Source organism: Onychostruthus taczanowskii, unplaced genomic scaffold (assembly GCF_017590055.1).
Source record: "Onychostruthus taczanowskii isolate IOZ18803 unplaced genomic scaffold, ASM1759005v1 scaffold18, whole genome shotgun sequence".
NCBI lineage: Eukaryota > Metazoa > Chordata > Aves > Passeriformes > Passeridae > Onychostruthus > Onychostruthus taczanowskii.
In genome coordinates this window covers 7,958,441-7,976,362 of record NW_024499017.1, presented here as the reverse complement: position 1 = coordinate 7,976,362, position 17,922 = coordinate 7,958,441, and the positions used below count along the sequence as shown (strand labels likewise).

The window sequence follows — 17,922 nt, the reverse complement described above, 5'->3', positions numbered from 1 at the left end:
AAAGCATCACTCAGGACACCTCAGTGGCAGAAAGCCTCTTGCTGCAGTCTCCCAGCACTCCTGGCCCTCTCAATGCGCCCACAACATCTGAATATTCACCCTGAAACCCCCAGCTGAAGTCTCCAGGCTTATTTGAGTCAACTTCTGCCTCTGAGGTGTAATGTCATAAACGTTAGTATTTACCACATTTTCATATAATGTATCCAAAAGCCATGGTGTGCTTTAAAAGCCATTTCCCTGATTGCTGTCCCATGTTTTAATTAATGGAGATCCAGAGGGAATGGGCTAAAGGCACTGTGGACACCATGGGGTGGGTAAATAAGCCACAGATACAACACTGCATGGGTTTCCTGCCTTTCTGTAGTTCAGTTTGCACGTTTCCTATTAGCTTTGCTGTGGACATGTAAGTTTTGCTGTCAAGCAGACCTCAAAATAAACTGGTTTTACAGTGAGCGGATGTGCTTCCTCCTCCTGTTTCTCTGGTGTGAGCCTGACGTGGTAGGATGGGTACCCCTGGGACATGGAGAGGGCTCCTCATGGGTCAGACTCCTCACTTTGCAGCTGCCTACAGCCCCCAGTAACCTGCTGTGGGTTTTACCCCAGAGATTCTGGGAAGTGCTGTGGGATGTTCCTTGCCTGGGAGAATGATCAGAGCGGACATGGTGCTTGAGTGCTGTGATGTGGGCTCTGGGTTGGGTCTTGCAGACCCAGCACCCTTGGGCTGTGCTAGGACAGAAATTCACTGGGGGATCACAAGGGGAAAGGCTTTGGGCTCTTCCAGATGGCAAGGAGGGACAAAATGTGGCCTGGAGATGGGCCAGGACACTGCTGGTGGAGGAGGCTACATGTGCAGGGCAGCCAGCACTCATCTGTGTGCAGAGGACTGTAGCTTTCATAGAATCACAGCATGCTTTGGGTTGGCAGGGCCCTTAAAGCTAAACCAGTTCCACTCCCCCTGCTATGGGCAGGGACATTGACCAGCTTGCTCAAAGCCTTCATGGGGTTTTGGCTCTGCTTGGCAGAAAATGGTGAATTTTCTTCTTCCTTCTGGTAAAGGAGCCCAAGGCACCATGGCAGCCCAGCTCAGGGGTGACACTGTTGAGTCAGGGATAGAAAGAAAGACTCCAGTCTTCAGGTGGATCAAAAAGCCCCTTTAATGAAAGTAGTAGGTCTTTTTATAATGTGACTCATTAAGGTGATACTTGATTGGTCACAAAGTAGAAACATCTCACACTATTGGTGTACTATGAATAGCACACTGTGGAGAACCACAACTATAAACAATGGTTACAGAAAGAGAGATAATAATTGTTTTAATTCTTTTCCTCTAAGATTCCCAGGCCCAGCCTGGGAGAAATGATCACTGTTCTTTCTTCGACTGAACTGAGAATATCAACACAGGGCAGCAGGGCTGCCCAGCTCTGTGCAGGCTGAGAGCTGCTTCAGCACTGCCCCACTGAGCACAGCAAACCTGGGACCTGCCCTGGCCTCTGGAGAATGTGCTACTGTCCATTCACCTCCCTTTCCCCATTGCTGTTTCAGTTCCTGTGGTCCCTGCGGGGCAGGAGGAAACCCATCTCATCCTGCAAGAGATTGATGATGGCCAGGTTAACGAAGAGATGCCAGCCTGGGCTCACGAGGCTGAGCTGCAGGCAGATGCTCGTTCCCTTCCCACCATAGAGGAGGAACCTCAGGAAGAAGAAACCAGGTAGGGGAAGGGAGATGCTCTTGATGGGCAGGTCTGTGTGTTCTCCAGCCACCAGTGTGGTGGCCATGGGAGGGGACAAGCCTGCCCCTGGGCATCCATCCTTGCCAGTGCTGGGGCTAGAGCTGGTGGCCAAGGTGTGTTTCCAAAAAAGGGAGGCATCCCCCAGTAGGATCCAAAAGGTGCTTGGTCAAATGTCTATTTCTTCTGGTGTCTCAGTTTTGGTTAGGGCAGGCAGTGGCAGAGCCATGAGAACAATGCTTACAGTGCCCTGCAGAGGACAGGTGAGGGAGGCTCTGCTCAGGCTCCTGTAAGAAAAATTTGGCCCCAGGGCAAGAGGCCTTGGCCCTTATTCCAAGCAGTGTGCATGCAGCTGGAATGCCATTCAGAAATGGAAGCTGTCTCTGTAAAATTTACCCTTGTTTCTGCCATAGAAACCCTCCTGGGGTCTGCCCAAGGGCTGGGCAGTTGCTCAGAGCCAGCAGTGAGCTGTGCAGCAGCAGGGGGATGAGAGGGGTCCACGCTTGCTCACAGAGGGTTTCTGAGCCCCAAAATGCTCCCTGAGCCAGCACACCCGGGTGAGCACAGCAGTTCCCCCCCACACGGCAGTGCTCAGCTCTCCTCAGCACAAGGGGAGCCCAGGGCCTCAGCAGAGCTCAGCCAGAAACCAGGGGACACACAGAGCTCCTCGTGTCACACACACCTGGGGGCTTCAGCTAAGGAGTTTCTCCTTTCCAGACTGTGCTTGTGCTCCCCAAACACTACCAGGGGGGATGAGGAAAAGCCGAAGGAGGAGGAGAAAGAGCAGGAAGAGAGGAAGAAAGAGGAAGAGGAAAGGAAGAAAGAAGAGGAGGAGAGGAAAAAAGAGGAAGAGGAGATGAAGCAAGAAGAGGACAGGAAAGAGAAGGAAGAAGAGAGGAATAAAGAGGAGGAGGACAGGAAAAAAGAGGAAGAGGAGAGGAAGATAGAGGAAGATGACAGGAAAAATGAGGAGGAGGAGATGAAGCAAGAGGAGGAGGAGAGGAAAAAAGAGGAAGAGGATAGGAAGAAAGAGAAGAACAAGAACAGGGAAAATGAGGAAGAGGAGAGGAAGATAGAGGAGGAGGAGAGGAAGACAGAGGAAGAAGAGAGGAAGATAGAGGAGGAGGACAGGAAGAAAGAGGAAGAGGAGGGGAAGATAAAGGAGGAGGACAGGAAGAAAGAGGAAGAGGAGAAGAAGAAGACAGAGGAGGAGGACAGGGAAAAGGAGGAAGAGGAGAGGAAGACAGAGGAAGAAGAGAGGAAGATAGAGGAAGAGGAGAAGAAGAAGACAGAGGAGGAGGACAGGGAAAAGGAGGAAGAGGAGAGGAAGACAGAGGAGGAGGACAGGAAGAAAGAGGAAGAGAAGAAGACAGAGGAGGAGGACAGGGAAAAGGAGGAAGAGGAGAGGAAGATAGAGGAGGACAGGAAGGAAGAGGAGAGGAAGGAGGAGTTGAAGAAGAAAGAGGAGAAGAGGAAGAAGGAGGAGGTGAAGGAGAAAGAGGAGAAGAGGAAGGAGGAGAAGAGGAAGAAAGAGAAGGAGAGGAAAAAAGAGAAGGAGAAGAAGAAAGAGGAAAAGAGGAAAGAGGAAGATAAGAAAGAGGAGGAGCAGGAGGCGAGTGCAGAGTGAGTGGCTCCAGTTGCCTTTAGGGCTTTGTTGGAAACGAGCGTGATTACAGCTTTTGTTTCCAGTGCTTTCACCAGCTGGAGAGGCTGAAACACCCACGGCAGAGCAGAGCTCCCAGCCTGGCAGGCGGCTGGGCAGGGATGGTGTGCTGGGGATGGAATGGTGTTCTGGGCAGGGATGGGTGTGCTGGGGAGGGATGGCAGAGCTGGGCAGGGATGGGTGAGCTGGGCAGGGGATGGTGAGCTGGGCAGGGATGGGTGAGCTGGGCAGGGAATGGTGAGCTGGGCAGGGATGGTGAGCTGGGCAGGGATGGCAGGCGGGAGGGATGCTTTGGCAAACCGGCTCACCCCAGGGCTCGCTGCTGACGCGGCACCTGGTGACAGGAGCGTCTCCTGGTGACACGGGCTCCATCTCCATCGCGGCCGCCCGTGGCAACCGCAGCCCCTCCTGCGCCTGGGCGGGAGGCGGGAGCAGCCAGCTCCGGGAGACGGGCCGTGCTATTCAAACCATGTCCATTAATTCAGGGCACTCGGGATTATTTTGAGTGTTACAGAGCTGAATGTAAAGACAGGATTATGTGTTGTGTCTGCAAATGCTGCTTCATCCAAGTAGGTACAATTTTATATTTTTTCCTGTTGTAGAAAATAGCAGAGTTCTTGTGGAAGGTGGTGCCTTTGGTCTGGATGGTATTGGGAGACATCTTTCTGCTCAGATTAGTAGTTTGCTCTGATTTCACATGAGATAAACATTTAGGGATTTATTACCTAGCACTACAACATTATTCTGTGTTAATTCCTCTAAAGTAGCTAGATTTTCAGGAAGAAGCTGAAAACACATGATTACTCACTGTCAAACCCATATGTTTGTATTTCATCAAAATCTGTTCCTGGAGCTTCACTGTAGAAACTTGAGCTTCAGTTGTGGGGTGAATGAGTTGCTACTCCATCCTTCAATGTGTTTGTTTATTGGGAAAAGAGAGAGACCAACAGGTTTTCTAGTTTAGGATGGAAAGATTTGTGATCACATTTGAAGGGAGCATAATTTCAAATATGAAGGGGGGAATTTTTTAAAAATAACAAAACAAATATTTTCATGCATTTAGCTGTCTCAAAATTCCTTTCATTATCCCAAATCTCTGCTTTGCATTTCTTGCCAGGAAAGAGCAAATCAAGAGGTAAATGCAAAGAGCAACAGTTGAGGTGCTTTTATTTCAGTTATGAAGTTATATTAAAGCAATAAAATCAGTCTTGAGAGCCCCTTTGTCAGAATGGTGGAGCTGAGGCCTGTGCTTGCTCAGGAAGGAAAATGAGAATTATGTGTCCTGGTGGTGTCTTGCACAGACAAACATGGGATTTGAATAGTGCTTGTGGGAAAGCCTTGCCTGGAAATTGTGTTTTGGCTTTTTATTTGGCCCATTTTAATTATATGAGAAATGATGCACAGGAGGAGAAACATTCTGCCTGGATCTTTCTGCCTCTGCAGTTTTTGCTTATGGCCATTCAATGCCCTGGTTTTTTATGCACCTCTCACCTGGTCTCCCAGGCAGTATTTTGTCTCTCCCTTCCAGACCCCTGCTGCAGCCTGCTTGTCTCCCTGCTGATGAGGGTGTGGATGAAGCCTGCCTTGCCCAGGAGGCCCTCAGGGCTGAGCAGCTGGAGGAAGCTGAGATAAGTAATCTCCAAGGTGCCCTTGTGCAGGTACGGCACCGCTCCCTGCTCGGGCTGCCTGCAACGAGCTCTTGCTGCCCTGCAAGTGCTGGGGCTCAGGGCTTCTCTGAGGGGGTGCAGGGCCCTGGGAGGAGCAGGCTGGGCACAGGACATGTTGCCACCAGGGTGTCCCCACCCCTGCAGCTGGGGCAGCAGAAGTAGCTGTGGGTGGAGGGAAGGCTCCTCTCACGCTCCAGAGCGGGCACTGAACAAGCTGACAGTCTGGCGAGTAGCAGGGATATGGGGCAGCCAGTCAAGCTGCAAAGTCTGCTCTTTTACTGACAGAACAGGCTTTTTCTCCTTAAAATGGCTTTTTTTTTTTTTTTTCATTTTGAAGGTGGAAGAGGAGACAGCTGAAGCTCCCAAAACTGATGCTGAAGGTACAAGCTGTAGCAGTGTGATGCCAGGCTGGGATGGAGTGAAGCAGGGGATGCAATGCCTGGTGGGGGGAGAATCCAGCTTCTCCTTTCCTGCTGGCAGGGAGCAGGGAGCTGACTGCTCTGCAGCATGGGCCTGGGCTGTTCACTGGGGTAAAACATCCTGTGGGCACAGCACCATGGCAATATTGGCATTGTCTGGAGCTAGCTCTGAATGTACAATGCTTAGTCCTGTTGATTCAGCAATCCCTGATGTGAAATAAGGGATTCTCCTTCAGCTGGAGGATGTGCAGGGATAAAAATTATTTTCTCTACCACTTTTCTCCCTTTGGGAAATAACCAGTAGCATAAAACACCTTTTAATATAATGTTTTAGGAAGCAATGGTTGGTAATGAAAATTAGGTGGCGAGTTCCCATTGCAGCCTGACTGAGCAAAGGCACATCCTGGCAAAACTCCACTGGCATCAGGAAGTTGCACAGGGAATGGCTTGCCCTCACCCCTGAGATTCTCTGCATGCAGCCCTTGCCCCTCTGGGCAATGATGCTAGAAAATGCTGATTTGTCAGGAACTATAATGATAGGACAAGGAGTAATGAGTTCAAATTGAAGGAGGGAGAATTTAGCTTAGATTATTAGGAAGAAATTCTTCCCAGTGAGGGTGGTGAGATACTGGAACATGTTGCTTAGGGAGAATGTGGATGCCCCAACCCTGGCAGGACTCAAGACCAGCCTGGATAAGGCCTTCAGCAACCTGGAGATGTGGCCACAAAAATCCCCTACATCATTACAAGCTGGGGACAGTGTGGCTGGACAGTGTTCAGGCAGAAAGGGATCTGGGGATGCTGGTTCACAGCCGGCTGAACATGAGCCAACAATGTGCCTTGGTGGCCAAGAAGGCCAATGGCATCCTGGCCTGGATGAGGAATTGTATGGCCAGCAGGAGCAGGGAGGTCATTCTTCCCCTGCACTTGGCACTGGTGAGGCCACACCTGGAGTGCTGTGCCCAGCTCTGGCCCCTCGGTTTGGGAAGGATGTTGAGATGCTGGAGCGCGTCCAGAGGAGGCAACAAGGCTGGCAAGGGGCTTGGAACACAGACCCTGTGAGGAACATTTGAAGGAACTGGGGTTGTTTAACCTGGAGAAGAGGAGGCTTAGAGGTGACCTTATTGCTCTCTACAACTTCCTGAAGGGAGGCTCTAGACAGGTGGGGTCGATCTCTTCCACCAGGCAGCAACTGACAAAACTAGAGGACAGTCTCAAGCTGTGTCAGGGAAGGCATAGGCTGGAGATTCTGTGATTCTGTGAGATGTCCCTACCCATGGGACATGACCTTTAAGGTCCCTTCCAACCCTTAACCTTCCATGACTCCATGAAAAGCACATGCTAGGATGCCCACCACTGCCCCAGCCCCCGTGAGCAGCAGGCAGCCCCAATCCCCGGTCACCCCGCGTTCCTGCCGTGACACTGCCCTCCCTTCTCACACCACTCTGTTCTGTTGCAGCTGCAGATGCCTTGTCCTTTGCTTGAAGCTCCTAGCAGGCTGCTAGCAGCATGGCCAGGCGGGCCCAGGACGTCGAGCTAGACCGGCTGGTGCATGACAAGCCCCGGGCTGGCAGGGTCCCCTCCCTGTCCCCTGCTGGCCACGGGGCTCTAGAGCAGCTCCCCAATGTCCCCAGCTACCGAGCCCCCGCTGCCACCCCCGTCCTTGCCGCCAGCAAGCCAAAGGCTGGAGTTGTCAACCCCAATTTTTGCACTGAGGAGCAATCCCCACTAGGTATTAGAGATGTTGGCTTTGATGCCTTGTGTAGTTAGACGGGGGGGATTCCTGGAGTAGTTTGCCTTTTTGGTTGCTTTCTGGCGGAGGGGAGAATTCAGAAAAATAAAAGCACGCTTCATGTTGCAGCACAGAGGCTGGGGAACAAAATCCATGTGTTTGTCTGCTTCTGCCTCATCACTATGTGCCTTTTTAGCTGAGCATAGAGAGTGTTTGCAAATGCTGTGTGTTTAGAGCTGCTGAGAAAAGCAGGACCTGCAGGCAGAGGGTGCAATATCACCACACAGAGTTTTCTCTCCAGCATTTGCACAGCCTGCTCATGCTAAGAGGAGAGGAAGGTGGAGGTTTGCTGTTCATGGCTTTCTGCCTTTTCTGCAGCTTTGCTTTGCTTTGTTTTTCACCAGCAAGCTGAATTCTGCCGTTTTTCCTTACATGCAACAGGATTTTAACTTTGCCACCCAAACAGGCCTTTTCTCAGGCATTTAATCAAGCCAGACTCTGATCCACTAGCTTCACAGCAGTGTGAAGCTGGAGGAGGTGCATGGGGTCTCTCAGATGTGTGAAAACCTCCCACAGAAGAAATCCTGCAGGAATTAATTTTATTTTGTTAAATAGCTAAGAAAGACATCACACTTCACAGTCAAGTGATTGTGGGGTCTGGCGAAGGTAGCCCCCAGTGCCATTTCTCCTTTGGAAAACTGGCATCTTTCTTTACCCACTACAAACATCCAACCTTCCTGCTTCTGACCTTGCCTGTGGCAAGAAGCAATTATTACCTCTGCAGAAGAAAGAAGCCATAAATGCTTATTTAAATAGTGCCTTATTCTGCATGAAAAGCAAACACTGTGTGGTTCAAACCTGTCACAATCCATGTGCTTACATTCAGAAGGACCAGGAATATCTCCACACCCTGGGAGGCAGGTTTGCTCCTGGAAATCCTGGGTTCCTGCCCAGGACCTGCAGCTGGGAATCCTAATCTCCATGATTTTCCAAACCACGGGAACCCAACACTCAGATGGAGTAGCTGCAATCACTGCAAGCTGGGCAAGCAGAAGGGCAGCAGATGGCAGTTCTTAGACTGTTAAAAACTGGGCAAAAAAAAAAAAAAAAAAAAAGAAAAAGAAAAATTAAGAAGTGCCCCAAATGCTTAGGAGAAAGGAGAGCCAGGCAAGAAGGGAAGGGAGGGAGAAGGAAGGAGAGTCCTTCCCACACACTGCAGAGCCTGGGGGCAGCTCTGGGGTCTGGGGAGCCATCCTGGCTGCAGGGGGGCCCTGAGCCCCCCTCACCTGCCATTATTGTCCTTCCCACGGAGCAGGTCATTCCCCCACCGTGGAGATCCAGGATGTGGACAGCCCAGGCCGTGCTGTGGAGATCCATGGCACCCACGGAGAGCTGCCTGCCGCCGGCGCTCCCAACCTGCTGGCGGTGCCCGGCGCTGCATCCCCCAGGTACAGCATACCGCAGGCACAGCTCTGCCCGGGGCAGCACCCGGGCAGCACCCCCAGGCACAGCATCCCACAGGTACAGCATCCCCCTGGTACAGCATCCCCCCAGATACAGCATACCCCAGGCACAGCCCTGCCCGGGGCAGCACCCCCAGGCACAGCATCCCACAGGTACAGCATCCCCCTGGTACAGCATCTCCCAGGGACAGCATGCCCCAGATATGGCTCTGTCAGGCACAGCATCCCCCCAGATGCAGCATCCCCCAGGCACAGCATCCCACAGGGACAGCATCCCCCAGGTGTGGCTCTGCCCAGCTCTCCCTGAGGCTGCCAGCACAGGAACATTTATTATCCACATTTCTCCATGTGGAGGTGCTCGTTCCCAGCAGATTTGGACAGTGCTGTGTGTGCAGCAGGTGTCACCCCAGTGCACAGCACAGGAGATGGCCAAAGCCTTGCCTCTTGTTTGCATTTTTAATTACATTTTGTTTAAAGCTTTTGTGGCCAGGGACAGCCCTGTCTGTGTCCTGCTGGAGATGGGCTTGATCCCCAGGCCATAGTCAAACCCCATTTGTCTGTTGTCCGCCTGTCTCTGTTCCCAGATTCAGAGCACAGAGGGTCTATGTGCTGGATATGAGCCTGCATCTTAAAAATAAACCATTTTCTTCTTGTATTTTTGCTGCAAGGATTTGCAGCATGTCCCCCTGGATTTGAGCTTTCAGAGGAGTGGTGGAAGCCCCATCCCAGAAAGTGTTCAAGGCCAGGTTGGATGGGGCTTGCAGCTACCTGTCCCTGCCCATGGCAGGGAGCTGGACTAAATGGTCTTTTAAGGTCCCTTCCAACCCAGATCATTCATCCTCTCTAATTCTATGCTTAGAGAGAGGGAGGATGAAAATTGAGCTTTAAAATTTAGGCTGGAGGAAGCTGATGGATTTTTTATGTTGTGGCACTAGGTTTTTTTTAGGCTCACTCTTGCAGAGGATTCAAAATGAAAGCTAAAGTGAGATTTTTTTTTTTTTCTGTGCTGAAAACCAGGTGCTGTAGTCATTCTCACTTCATAGTTTGGATCTTTTCATTTTTGCTCCTGGAGGAGAAAAAAAAAATGGCAAAAATGTCCACAATCCAGTCTGAACAGCTGTTTATACTGGGACAGCAGAGCCCAAGGCTTCATGTAAAATACCTGCAGTGAAAACCCTGACAGCATTAAACATATTTGCAGTTACATGTGTGAGCATATAAACCCTTCTGCTGGGTCTCCAGGGGGTGTCTCAAAACAACACTGGGTATTTTTAAAAGCAAGGAACTCCTGTTCTCCTACATAAAGAAGTAAAAATTAATTATTGTGAGCCAGAAGGAAGATGCTCATGTCCTGCTGGTGTTTCCAGAGGAAGAAGACATAACTCTGCACAGAGCAGTCACCCAGTATCTCTAAATCCCTCCTAATGGCCACAGGCAGGAGTTATTTCCTACATGGCTCTGTGAAGGATTGGAGTGAACAATGTTTAAACAGAATCATAAAAGACTTATTGCAAACGAGCCACACACCTGAGTGGAGCCTGCAGACAAGCTCCTGCAGACACTGCCAGGACTCCCTGGCTGATGCCACGTGGGCAGGGACCCTGTGCATCCCACATGTTCCAGGGCCTCTGGCCTCTGCCTGCAGCATTCTGAGGGCACCCAAACCTGAGCAAGGCTCAGGCTGTGGCACCCTCCACCCCAGCTGGCTGCTCCCTGAGGCTGTGCCTGCTGCAGGGCGCCCTTACACAGCAAGGGGCTGCCAGTGCTGGCATCTGGGCTTGCCCAGGGGTGAGGACAGGCAGTGTGGTGCCCTGAGGGGACAGAGGCAGGGGAAGGGCAGCTGGAGACTGCTGGGAAGCAGTGGATGTTGTCCTAACACCAGTATGGACTTTGGCATGACTATTTCTCCAAACTGATGTTTGGGAACCCCTCCATGCCCATTTGGGAGTACTTTGAAAGGGGGAGTTGTGGTTCTTCTCCACCCCTGCACTGGGCTCTTGGGAAATGAAGGTTCATTAGTCTTGCTGACCTGCTCCACCTCCCAGCAGGACACACCTGGGAGCAGCAAGGCTGAAGGTGATGGGCTCACAGCATTTGAATCCCATTTGACTCCCATTTCTTTGGGAGATTTGTGATGGCAGGATGACCTCCCTCAGCATCCTGCTCTCTCCTGCTCCACACACAGCACTGAGACATTTTGTGCCATGGCCAGTGGGATCAGCAGTTGTGGTGGCTGGAGACAATTTCTTCATCACAGCTGAAGTTCTGGGCTTGGCTGCAGGTTTGCAAACCAGTCTAGATTTTTTCCTATCCAGCTTCCCTTCTGACACCTTTCTTGCCCACATGTAAGGAAGTCACCTGAGAAACCCATCTGTGCCAAAAGGAGCCCCCAGCTGTGTTAGGACACAAGCTCTGGGTATGCTGGCATTGCACTTTCCTTGCCTGCCCCTTGAAGTGCGGTGATGTGGAGCTGTGGCCCTGGGGGCAAGCACAGGATGATGCCTGCCCTCCATGAGTCTTGCCAGGTACCCAAATTGAGTTGCAAAATGGGTCAGGTGACTGCATGTCCATGGAGCCAAAGGCTTGTTGGTGCTCAGGGAGAAACAGGGCTTTAGCAGGAAAGGAGATGGGGGGGTTCACTCCCAACTACTCCAGGCAATGTCAAAAATTAGGGGAAACTGACCCTAGCAGGAGAAGGGGGAATGGAAAACAGGTCACTCCTGGGATGAGAAGGAGGGAGAGGAGCCAAGCCAACCCTTGGTCTCTGTTTGTGTCTGCAGGAGGGAGCGACTGCTCCCAGAGGATGCTCTGGACACGGGGCTGGTGAGCCAATCCCCCAGCCGAGGGCTGGGCTGGGACCAGGAGCAGAGGAAAAGGTAAGAAATAGACCCAGGGACTCCAGATCAGCCAGGGGTTCACATCCTGGGGTTCACATCCTGGGGCTTGGGTGGAAATAGCAAACATCCCAAATGTCCTTTAGGATACCAAAGGGAGAGGGAGTCATACCAGTTTGTGTTGTTCTCAGTGCACAATACCCAAAGAAACCACAGATAAATCCTAATTCAGATGCTGTAGGTTAAAGAACAGGTCACAACTGGGTCATGGCTCAAGGCCAGGTTGGATGGGGCTGGGAGCAACCTAGTCTAGTGGAAGGTGTCCCTGCCCATGGCAGAGAGGCTGGAATGAGATGAACTTTAAGGTCCCTTCTAACCCAAGCCATTCCAGGTTTATATGACCCCAAGAACCTGCCCTGGCCTTTCCCACCCACCTGAAATGCCCCTGGTGTCCCCACAGCCTGCCCGAGCGCATCGGCTCGGCCTCGAGCCTGAGCAGCGCCGTCATCAACACCCGGCTCCAGGAGCTGGTGAGGCTCTTCAAAGAGAGGACTGAGAAGGTGAAGGAGAAGCTGATTGACTCTGATGTCACCTCAGATGATGACAGCCCTGTGGCATGTGAGTTCAGGTGGGGCTGGGAGTGTTTCTCTGGTGGATTCCCATACACGCTGAGTTTTCTGGGAGGCAGCTGTTTTATTAACAGTTTAAAGACCTTAAGAAAAATTGCAGTAAGAAGATTTTTATGCCATTTGAAATAACTGTGTGGTCTCTCCCAGCTCCCACCAAGCCAGCACCTGCAGCAGCAGCGGTGCCTGCCCCAGGAGGGGAGCTGGAGGGGGACAAACTTTTGGGGGATGACCACTACTGTGAGATGCTGTGCTGCACGTTCAAGCACCGGCCCTGGCTGGACCACCTGAAAAGCTACCAGTTACCCAGCAGCATTGACCCCCTCACCAGTGAGTGATGGAGCACAGCCTGGGCTGGGGGGCACGCTGGTGGGGCTGGGGGAGACAGGGTGATGAGATGGGGAGGAAAACTGAACAAGAAGCAACTTAGTTTTCACTAAAGCACAGAATTTTAAATTCCTCTGCAAGGCACAGGCTCCCTTAAATACTTCCAGCTGTGGGTATCAGGAGCAGGACTGGGCATTCTGCTTTCCCTGTGGTGTGGATACCCTCCCAAAAAATTAAAATCTCAAAAGAAGATTCCACTGCCTTGTGGCCACCCCACAGAAGCCCAGCTCTTTCCTTAGTCTTTCATATTCCTCAGTCCTTTGGAAGCCTCTGGGCTCAGGCAGCCAGCCACCAGTTCAGCATGGCTGGAGGGGAAAAAGAGAAACAGGGAAGTTTGAGTTGTGGGAGCAGAGCAAAAGCAAATATAGCTGAATGAGCAAAGTTAGAAGAAGCTTTCTAGGTGTGTTCTGTGACCAGAGGTGTTCACTCTGTGCTAGAGCCCAGCTGCAATCAAACACTGTCACCCAGAGGCTTCCTGCAGGTTTTCCTGTTGTGCTGAGGGCAGGTCAGGGGATGGAAATCCCTCTGTGTAGAGGATTCCCAGAGGAGGGATGTGTGCCAGCTGATGGTGGTGCTGTTCCCTGTGTGCAGATCTGATGTATGTGCTGTGGCTGTTCTTCGTGGTCATGGCCTGGAACTGGAACTGCTGGCTGATCCCTGTCCGCTGGGCCTTCCCCTACCAGACTGCAGCCAACATCCACTACTGGCTGCTGGTGGATTACCTCTGTGACCTCATTTATCTGCTGGACATCCTCATCTTCCAGACCCGGCTGCAGTTCGTGCAGGGGGGAGACATCATTGTGAGTGGCAGGGCACTGCATCCCAGCGCTGGGGACCAGCTGGGGCACCTCCCATCCCCGTCACCCTGAGGGACACGGCTGCTGCTGGCCTCTGGACTGAGCTCTCTCACCTTGGCCATGGCCATCAGCGCTCTGTCCACTCCCAGAGACCACTGACTGCATAAGCCAACAGTCTTTTTTCCCATTAAAATCATCAGTTTTCCCATTTTTCCCTACAAAATCAGTATCATCCTCTCCAGTACTGCGTGCCCTTCCTGCTGCTGGGTAAGGATGCCTGCAGGGTGCTGCTCCATGGGGTGATTCTGCCCATGGTGAGGTGCTCATTGACTGGCCCTGGCACAGCCGTGTGGTGCCAGCCTTGGGCATGGGTGTAACAAACTCTGGGGTTGATTTTCAGGAGCACACCAGGCAGGATGCATTAGCAATGGCAATCTGAACACACAGATACAGGCCTGAGATAAGGGAAGCCCTTGATTTCATCTCCATATTCAATTAAACAAACTGAAAAATCACACCTTGAGGGTACAGCCTTCCCATGCCCATGCAGATGCTCAGGCAGGCAGTTTCCCCTGCAAATGCTGATTTCTGTGGTGCTGGCACTGTGATGCTTTTCCTGGGATGCAAAATCAACACAGGATGTCCCAAGGTAGGATGGGAAGATGGCATACAGCCAGGATTTCTCTGCTTGCTCTTCTCCCCTTTCCAGGCACAAAGGGAGCATCTTCCCTGTTGTGGTGCAGAGGAGGAAAGCCAGGCATGACCACATTGGCCCTAGCTTTCCTTTCTCTAAGCAATAATCAATATTCCTCTCTCTCTCTCTTTCTCTCTCCCCTTCCTGCTCCCCACCAGACTGACAAAAAGGCCATGAAAGAGAATTACTTGCGATCACAACGCTTCAAGGTTTGTCAGCATTTTCTGTTTTCATCTGGATCTTCCATCTGCCCTGTGGGTTCAGCCCCACCCCAGGGCTCCTGCAGGTCCCCACAGAGGTTTCTCCCTGTGTGGATTTCAGATGGATGTGCTGTGCCTGCTGCCCCTGGATTTCTTCTACTTCAAAGTGGGTGTCAACCCCCTGCTGCGCTTCCCTCGCTGTCTGAAGGTGAGTCAGGGCTCACAAAATCAGGCAGAAGAGCAGCTGCAGTGGGCACAGAGTCCTCTGCTGCCTGGGGTGAGCTGTGGCTGCTCAGACTCATCTATGATGACAGCAGGATTATAAAATGGAGGGAAGTTTTGACCCAAAGGCTTTGCAGGGCTGTTGGTCACACACTTAATTTCAATCCTAAACTACTCACGTTTGACTAGAAGGGCACTTAAGGATGGAGACAAATCTACCTGTGGCAGTCCGCACTGCAGAGGGGCTGCAGGAGGGAAATGAGGGGCAGAGGGGGTTTATGGGGAGGTGATTCTCCCAGGGAAGCCTGGAACATGCAGCTCTCCTTCTCCTCCCAGTACATGGCCTTCTTCGAGTTCAACAGCCGCCTGGAGGCCATCCTGACCAAGGCATACATCTACAGGTGAGGGCCATGGGGGGGAGGATGGAATTGCTGTTTGCCTCTGGGGAGGAAGGTTCCCTTCATTCTGCACTTGCTCTGGGCCCCTGATTTCTTTCCCGGCTGTGCCTGGACTGACTGACATGGACTTTGGCTGATGTGGTGGGACATCAGGGTCCCAAAGCCTGCATGGGTAGGGTCACCTCTCTCCAACCCACAGGGACGGGGTGCTGGCAGTGAAGGAGAGCCATAATAAACTGCTTTTCTTGGCACTTCTGGAGCTGCAGGAGGCAGCAGCAGGGTTGGGGTACTCTGTCACCTGTAAGGTCACCACTTCAAGGCTCCTACTGATCCCAGGGAGGAACCTGACATCTTTCCCCAGCAGACATCACCTCCCTTCCTGCTCTCTCCTGGTTTTTCTGCAGAGTGATTCGGACCACTGCCTACTTGCTGTACAGCCTGCATGTGAACTCCTGCCTCTACTACTGGGCCTCAGCCTACGAAGGACTGGGCTCCACCACCTGGGTCTATGATGGGGAAGGAAACAGGTACAGGCCAGGGCTGGGGGTCTCACCTAGCACAGCCTGCTCGATGAGCTGGATCAACAAGGGAGGTGTTGGGATGCAGCTGGATTCATAAAAACCCCTGAAGCAGAGGGTTGGGAGTGCCAGGAGAAGATGTGGAGCCAGGGAGAGTGACAAGGACAGGAGGGATGGGATGTGCAGTAATGCACAGTGCTGAAAGTTGAGGCTGCAGCTGGGCAGAGGTGGAAAGCAGTTGCAGGTTGAAGGGGCTGAAGAAGCAGGATCCTGGTACTGGGAAGCAAAGGAATGCTCCCTGGCCAACCAGGAGACATTCAAACCATTAATTCTGTTCCTGTCTGTGTAGGCTGTTGCCAGGTTGGGATGGAGGAGTGACCTCTGTGTCCCTGTGCCAGGCCCCTCAGGCCAGCCAGGTGTGAGATGGGGACAGTGGCCAGCCCTTCCCCTCACCATGGCAATACCTGTGTTAATTGTGCCCTCTGCACTGCCACAGGCAGAGTCCTTGGCTCACAAGGTGAATGCCCACACCTGTGTAAATGTTGCTGTTAGAATTATTTTGTCTTCAGCTGGAAACAAAACACCCAAGGGAATGCCCAAGACCAGGGAATCAGGAATTTACTTGGCTTCTCCTAATTCCCATGCCAACAATTTGCTCACAAAGACATTTTTTCTCTTGATGATTTCTAAAAGTGTAAACGTGGCTGAAAATTTGTGGTTGGTTTATGGCAGAGGAGCAGAAAACAGGAGTAACCAGAGCTGAGCCTCCCAGGTGGAGGTTCCTGGAGGGACCACAGGTTCCCCTGCTCCTGTAGCATCTCCAGAAGCACCTGCAGGTGTGGTGGGGAGTCTGAAGCCCTTCAGTTTTTCCTTTTGTCATCCATAATTACTCTCAGCAGGCTCTGGCTTGCCATGGCCAGAGGCTGTGAGTTCAGTGCTGAGGGGTGAAACAGAAATGCCTTCAGAGCTGCCTCCTCTTCTCCTCTTCTCCTCCCAGCTATATCCGCTGTTACTACTGGGCAGTGAAAACCCTCATCACCATCGGGGGCCTGCCAGACCCCAAGACACTGTTTGAGATCGTCTTCCAGCTGCTGAACTACTTCACAGGGGTCTTTGCTTTCTCTGTCATGATAGGGCAGGTGAGTTGGAGTCAGGGGGGATTTACAGCCTCAGGTGGGGGTGGTTTTGGTGGATTTGATCCATAGGTTTGCTTCTCTGGGTTTGTTTTCCCCATGGGAAGACCTTCTCAGCATTGGTGCAAAACAAAAAGGATTTGGCAGATGCTGGTAGGGCTTGGTTTACATGCTTAACCTGCTGATGTGAAGTGAAAGCAACTTAAAATTCTCCTCCACCTCTTCCATTTAGATGAGAGACGTGGTTGGTGCTGCTACTGCAGGACAAACCTACTATAGGAGCTGCATGGACAGCACCATCAAATACATGAACTTCTACAGGATCCCCAGAGCAGTTCAGAACAGGGTGAAGACGTGGTACGAGTACACGTGGCACTCCCAAGGCATGCTAGGTGAGATCCAGCCACTCCAAGGGTGAACACTTGAATCTCATGTTTTATCTCATGTGGTTGCTCTGCAGAGCTGAAGTGTTACTGTCAAACAGTACTACAGTTTGGGGGTGGAGGGTGGCTTACTTTACTCTTCAGTCTAGGGGCCTGTTTGCCCACCTATGGAGTTTACAGACTGCCACTGGGTCACAGCACTGTGGTGACTTGGCATCACTCACAGCACACTGAGCCCAGTGTCCCACGTGCCCTGAAGAGGGGACAGTGACTGTCCATCACCAGCCAGAGTGTGTCCAGCAGCAGAGCCACCAGCTCACCCTACCAGTGAGCCATCAGGCAGGACCAGAACCTCTGTGTCACCCACCTGGACAGGAAAAATGCTGATTTGGGCTCGGTGGTCTGTTTCTGAGAGCCATCAGGGCAGGGATAATACAAAGGGTGATTTTCCAACACACTTCAGATTTAGACCTGCAGGTCGCTGGGTGGGCAGAGGCTGGAGGAGACCCTTCTGTGCGAGGTGGCTCCTGCCCTCTGCCACCACAATGTGGGCTGCTTCCCCACTGCCACATGAAGGACACACTCTCAGATCAAGTGCTGGAAACAGCCACTTTTCTGCTTTGTCTCACAGATGAGTCAGAGCTGCTGGTGCAGCTGCCAGACAAGATGAGGCTGGACATCGCCATCGATGTCAACTACAACATCGTGAGCAAAGTGGCCCTTTTCCAGGTACCCTCTGCAGCACAGCCCTGGCTGGCACGGCCTGCCACACCAGCACAGACTCATGCTGGCATGTTTTGGCTCTGTTTGGGCTCAGGGCTGTGACAGACAGATGATCTTTGACATGCTGAAGCGGCTCAGATCAGTGGTCTACCTGCCCAACGACTACGTGTGCAAGAAGGTAAGGGGATGCTTGGGAGTCACAGCCAGGCTGTGCAGGGCAGGAGGCCCATCACCCTGGTGAGCCACCTCACAGGGAGGGGATTTGGGGCAAAAACCCCCTTCGTGGCAGCTCTGAAGAGCCGTGGAGCAGGGGAAAGCTTGTGGGGGTCTTTGGGAT

General features: G+C 52.1%; 1 protein-coding gene across 1 annotated transcript in view; it reads left to right on the top strand.

The window, feature by feature from the left end:
- CNGB1 (cyclic nucleotide gated channel subunit beta 1) overlaps positions 1 to 17,922 on the top strand; it is a 28,113-nt gene that overhangs the window by 4,836 nt on the left and 5,355 nt on the right. The window contains exons 12-29 of the mRNA XM_041400868.1: positions 1,543 to 1,708; positions 2,444 to 2,513; positions 3,303 to 3,349; positions 4,918 to 5,047; positions 5,394 to 5,436; positions 8,523 to 8,655; positions 11,451 to 11,546; positions 11,965 to 12,122; positions 12,281 to 12,460; positions 13,109 to 13,317; positions 14,167 to 14,217; positions 14,330 to 14,416; positions 14,767 to 14,831; positions 15,233 to 15,355; positions 16,344 to 16,485; positions 16,712 to 16,871; positions 17,494 to 17,591; positions 17,680 to 17,763. Of these exons, the coding sequence (XP_041256802.1) occupies positions 1,543 to 1,708; positions 2,444 to 2,513; positions 3,303 to 3,349; positions 4,918 to 5,047; positions 5,394 to 5,436; positions 8,523 to 8,655; positions 11,451 to 11,546; positions 11,965 to 12,122; positions 12,281 to 12,460; positions 13,109 to 13,317; positions 14,167 to 14,217; positions 14,330 to 14,416; positions 14,767 to 14,831; positions 15,233 to 15,355; positions 16,344 to 16,485; positions 16,712 to 16,871; positions 17,494 to 17,591; positions 17,680 to 17,763 (2,042 nt within the window). The remainder of the gene's footprint in view (positions 1 to 1,542; positions 1,709 to 2,443; positions 2,514 to 3,302; positions 3,350 to 4,917; positions 5,048 to 5,393; positions 5,437 to 8,522; positions 8,656 to 11,450; positions 11,547 to 11,964; positions 12,123 to 12,280; positions 12,461 to 13,108; positions 13,318 to 14,166; positions 14,218 to 14,329; positions 14,417 to 14,766; positions 14,832 to 15,232; positions 15,356 to 16,343; positions 16,486 to 16,711; positions 16,872 to 17,493; positions 17,592 to 17,679; positions 17,764 to 17,922) is intronic.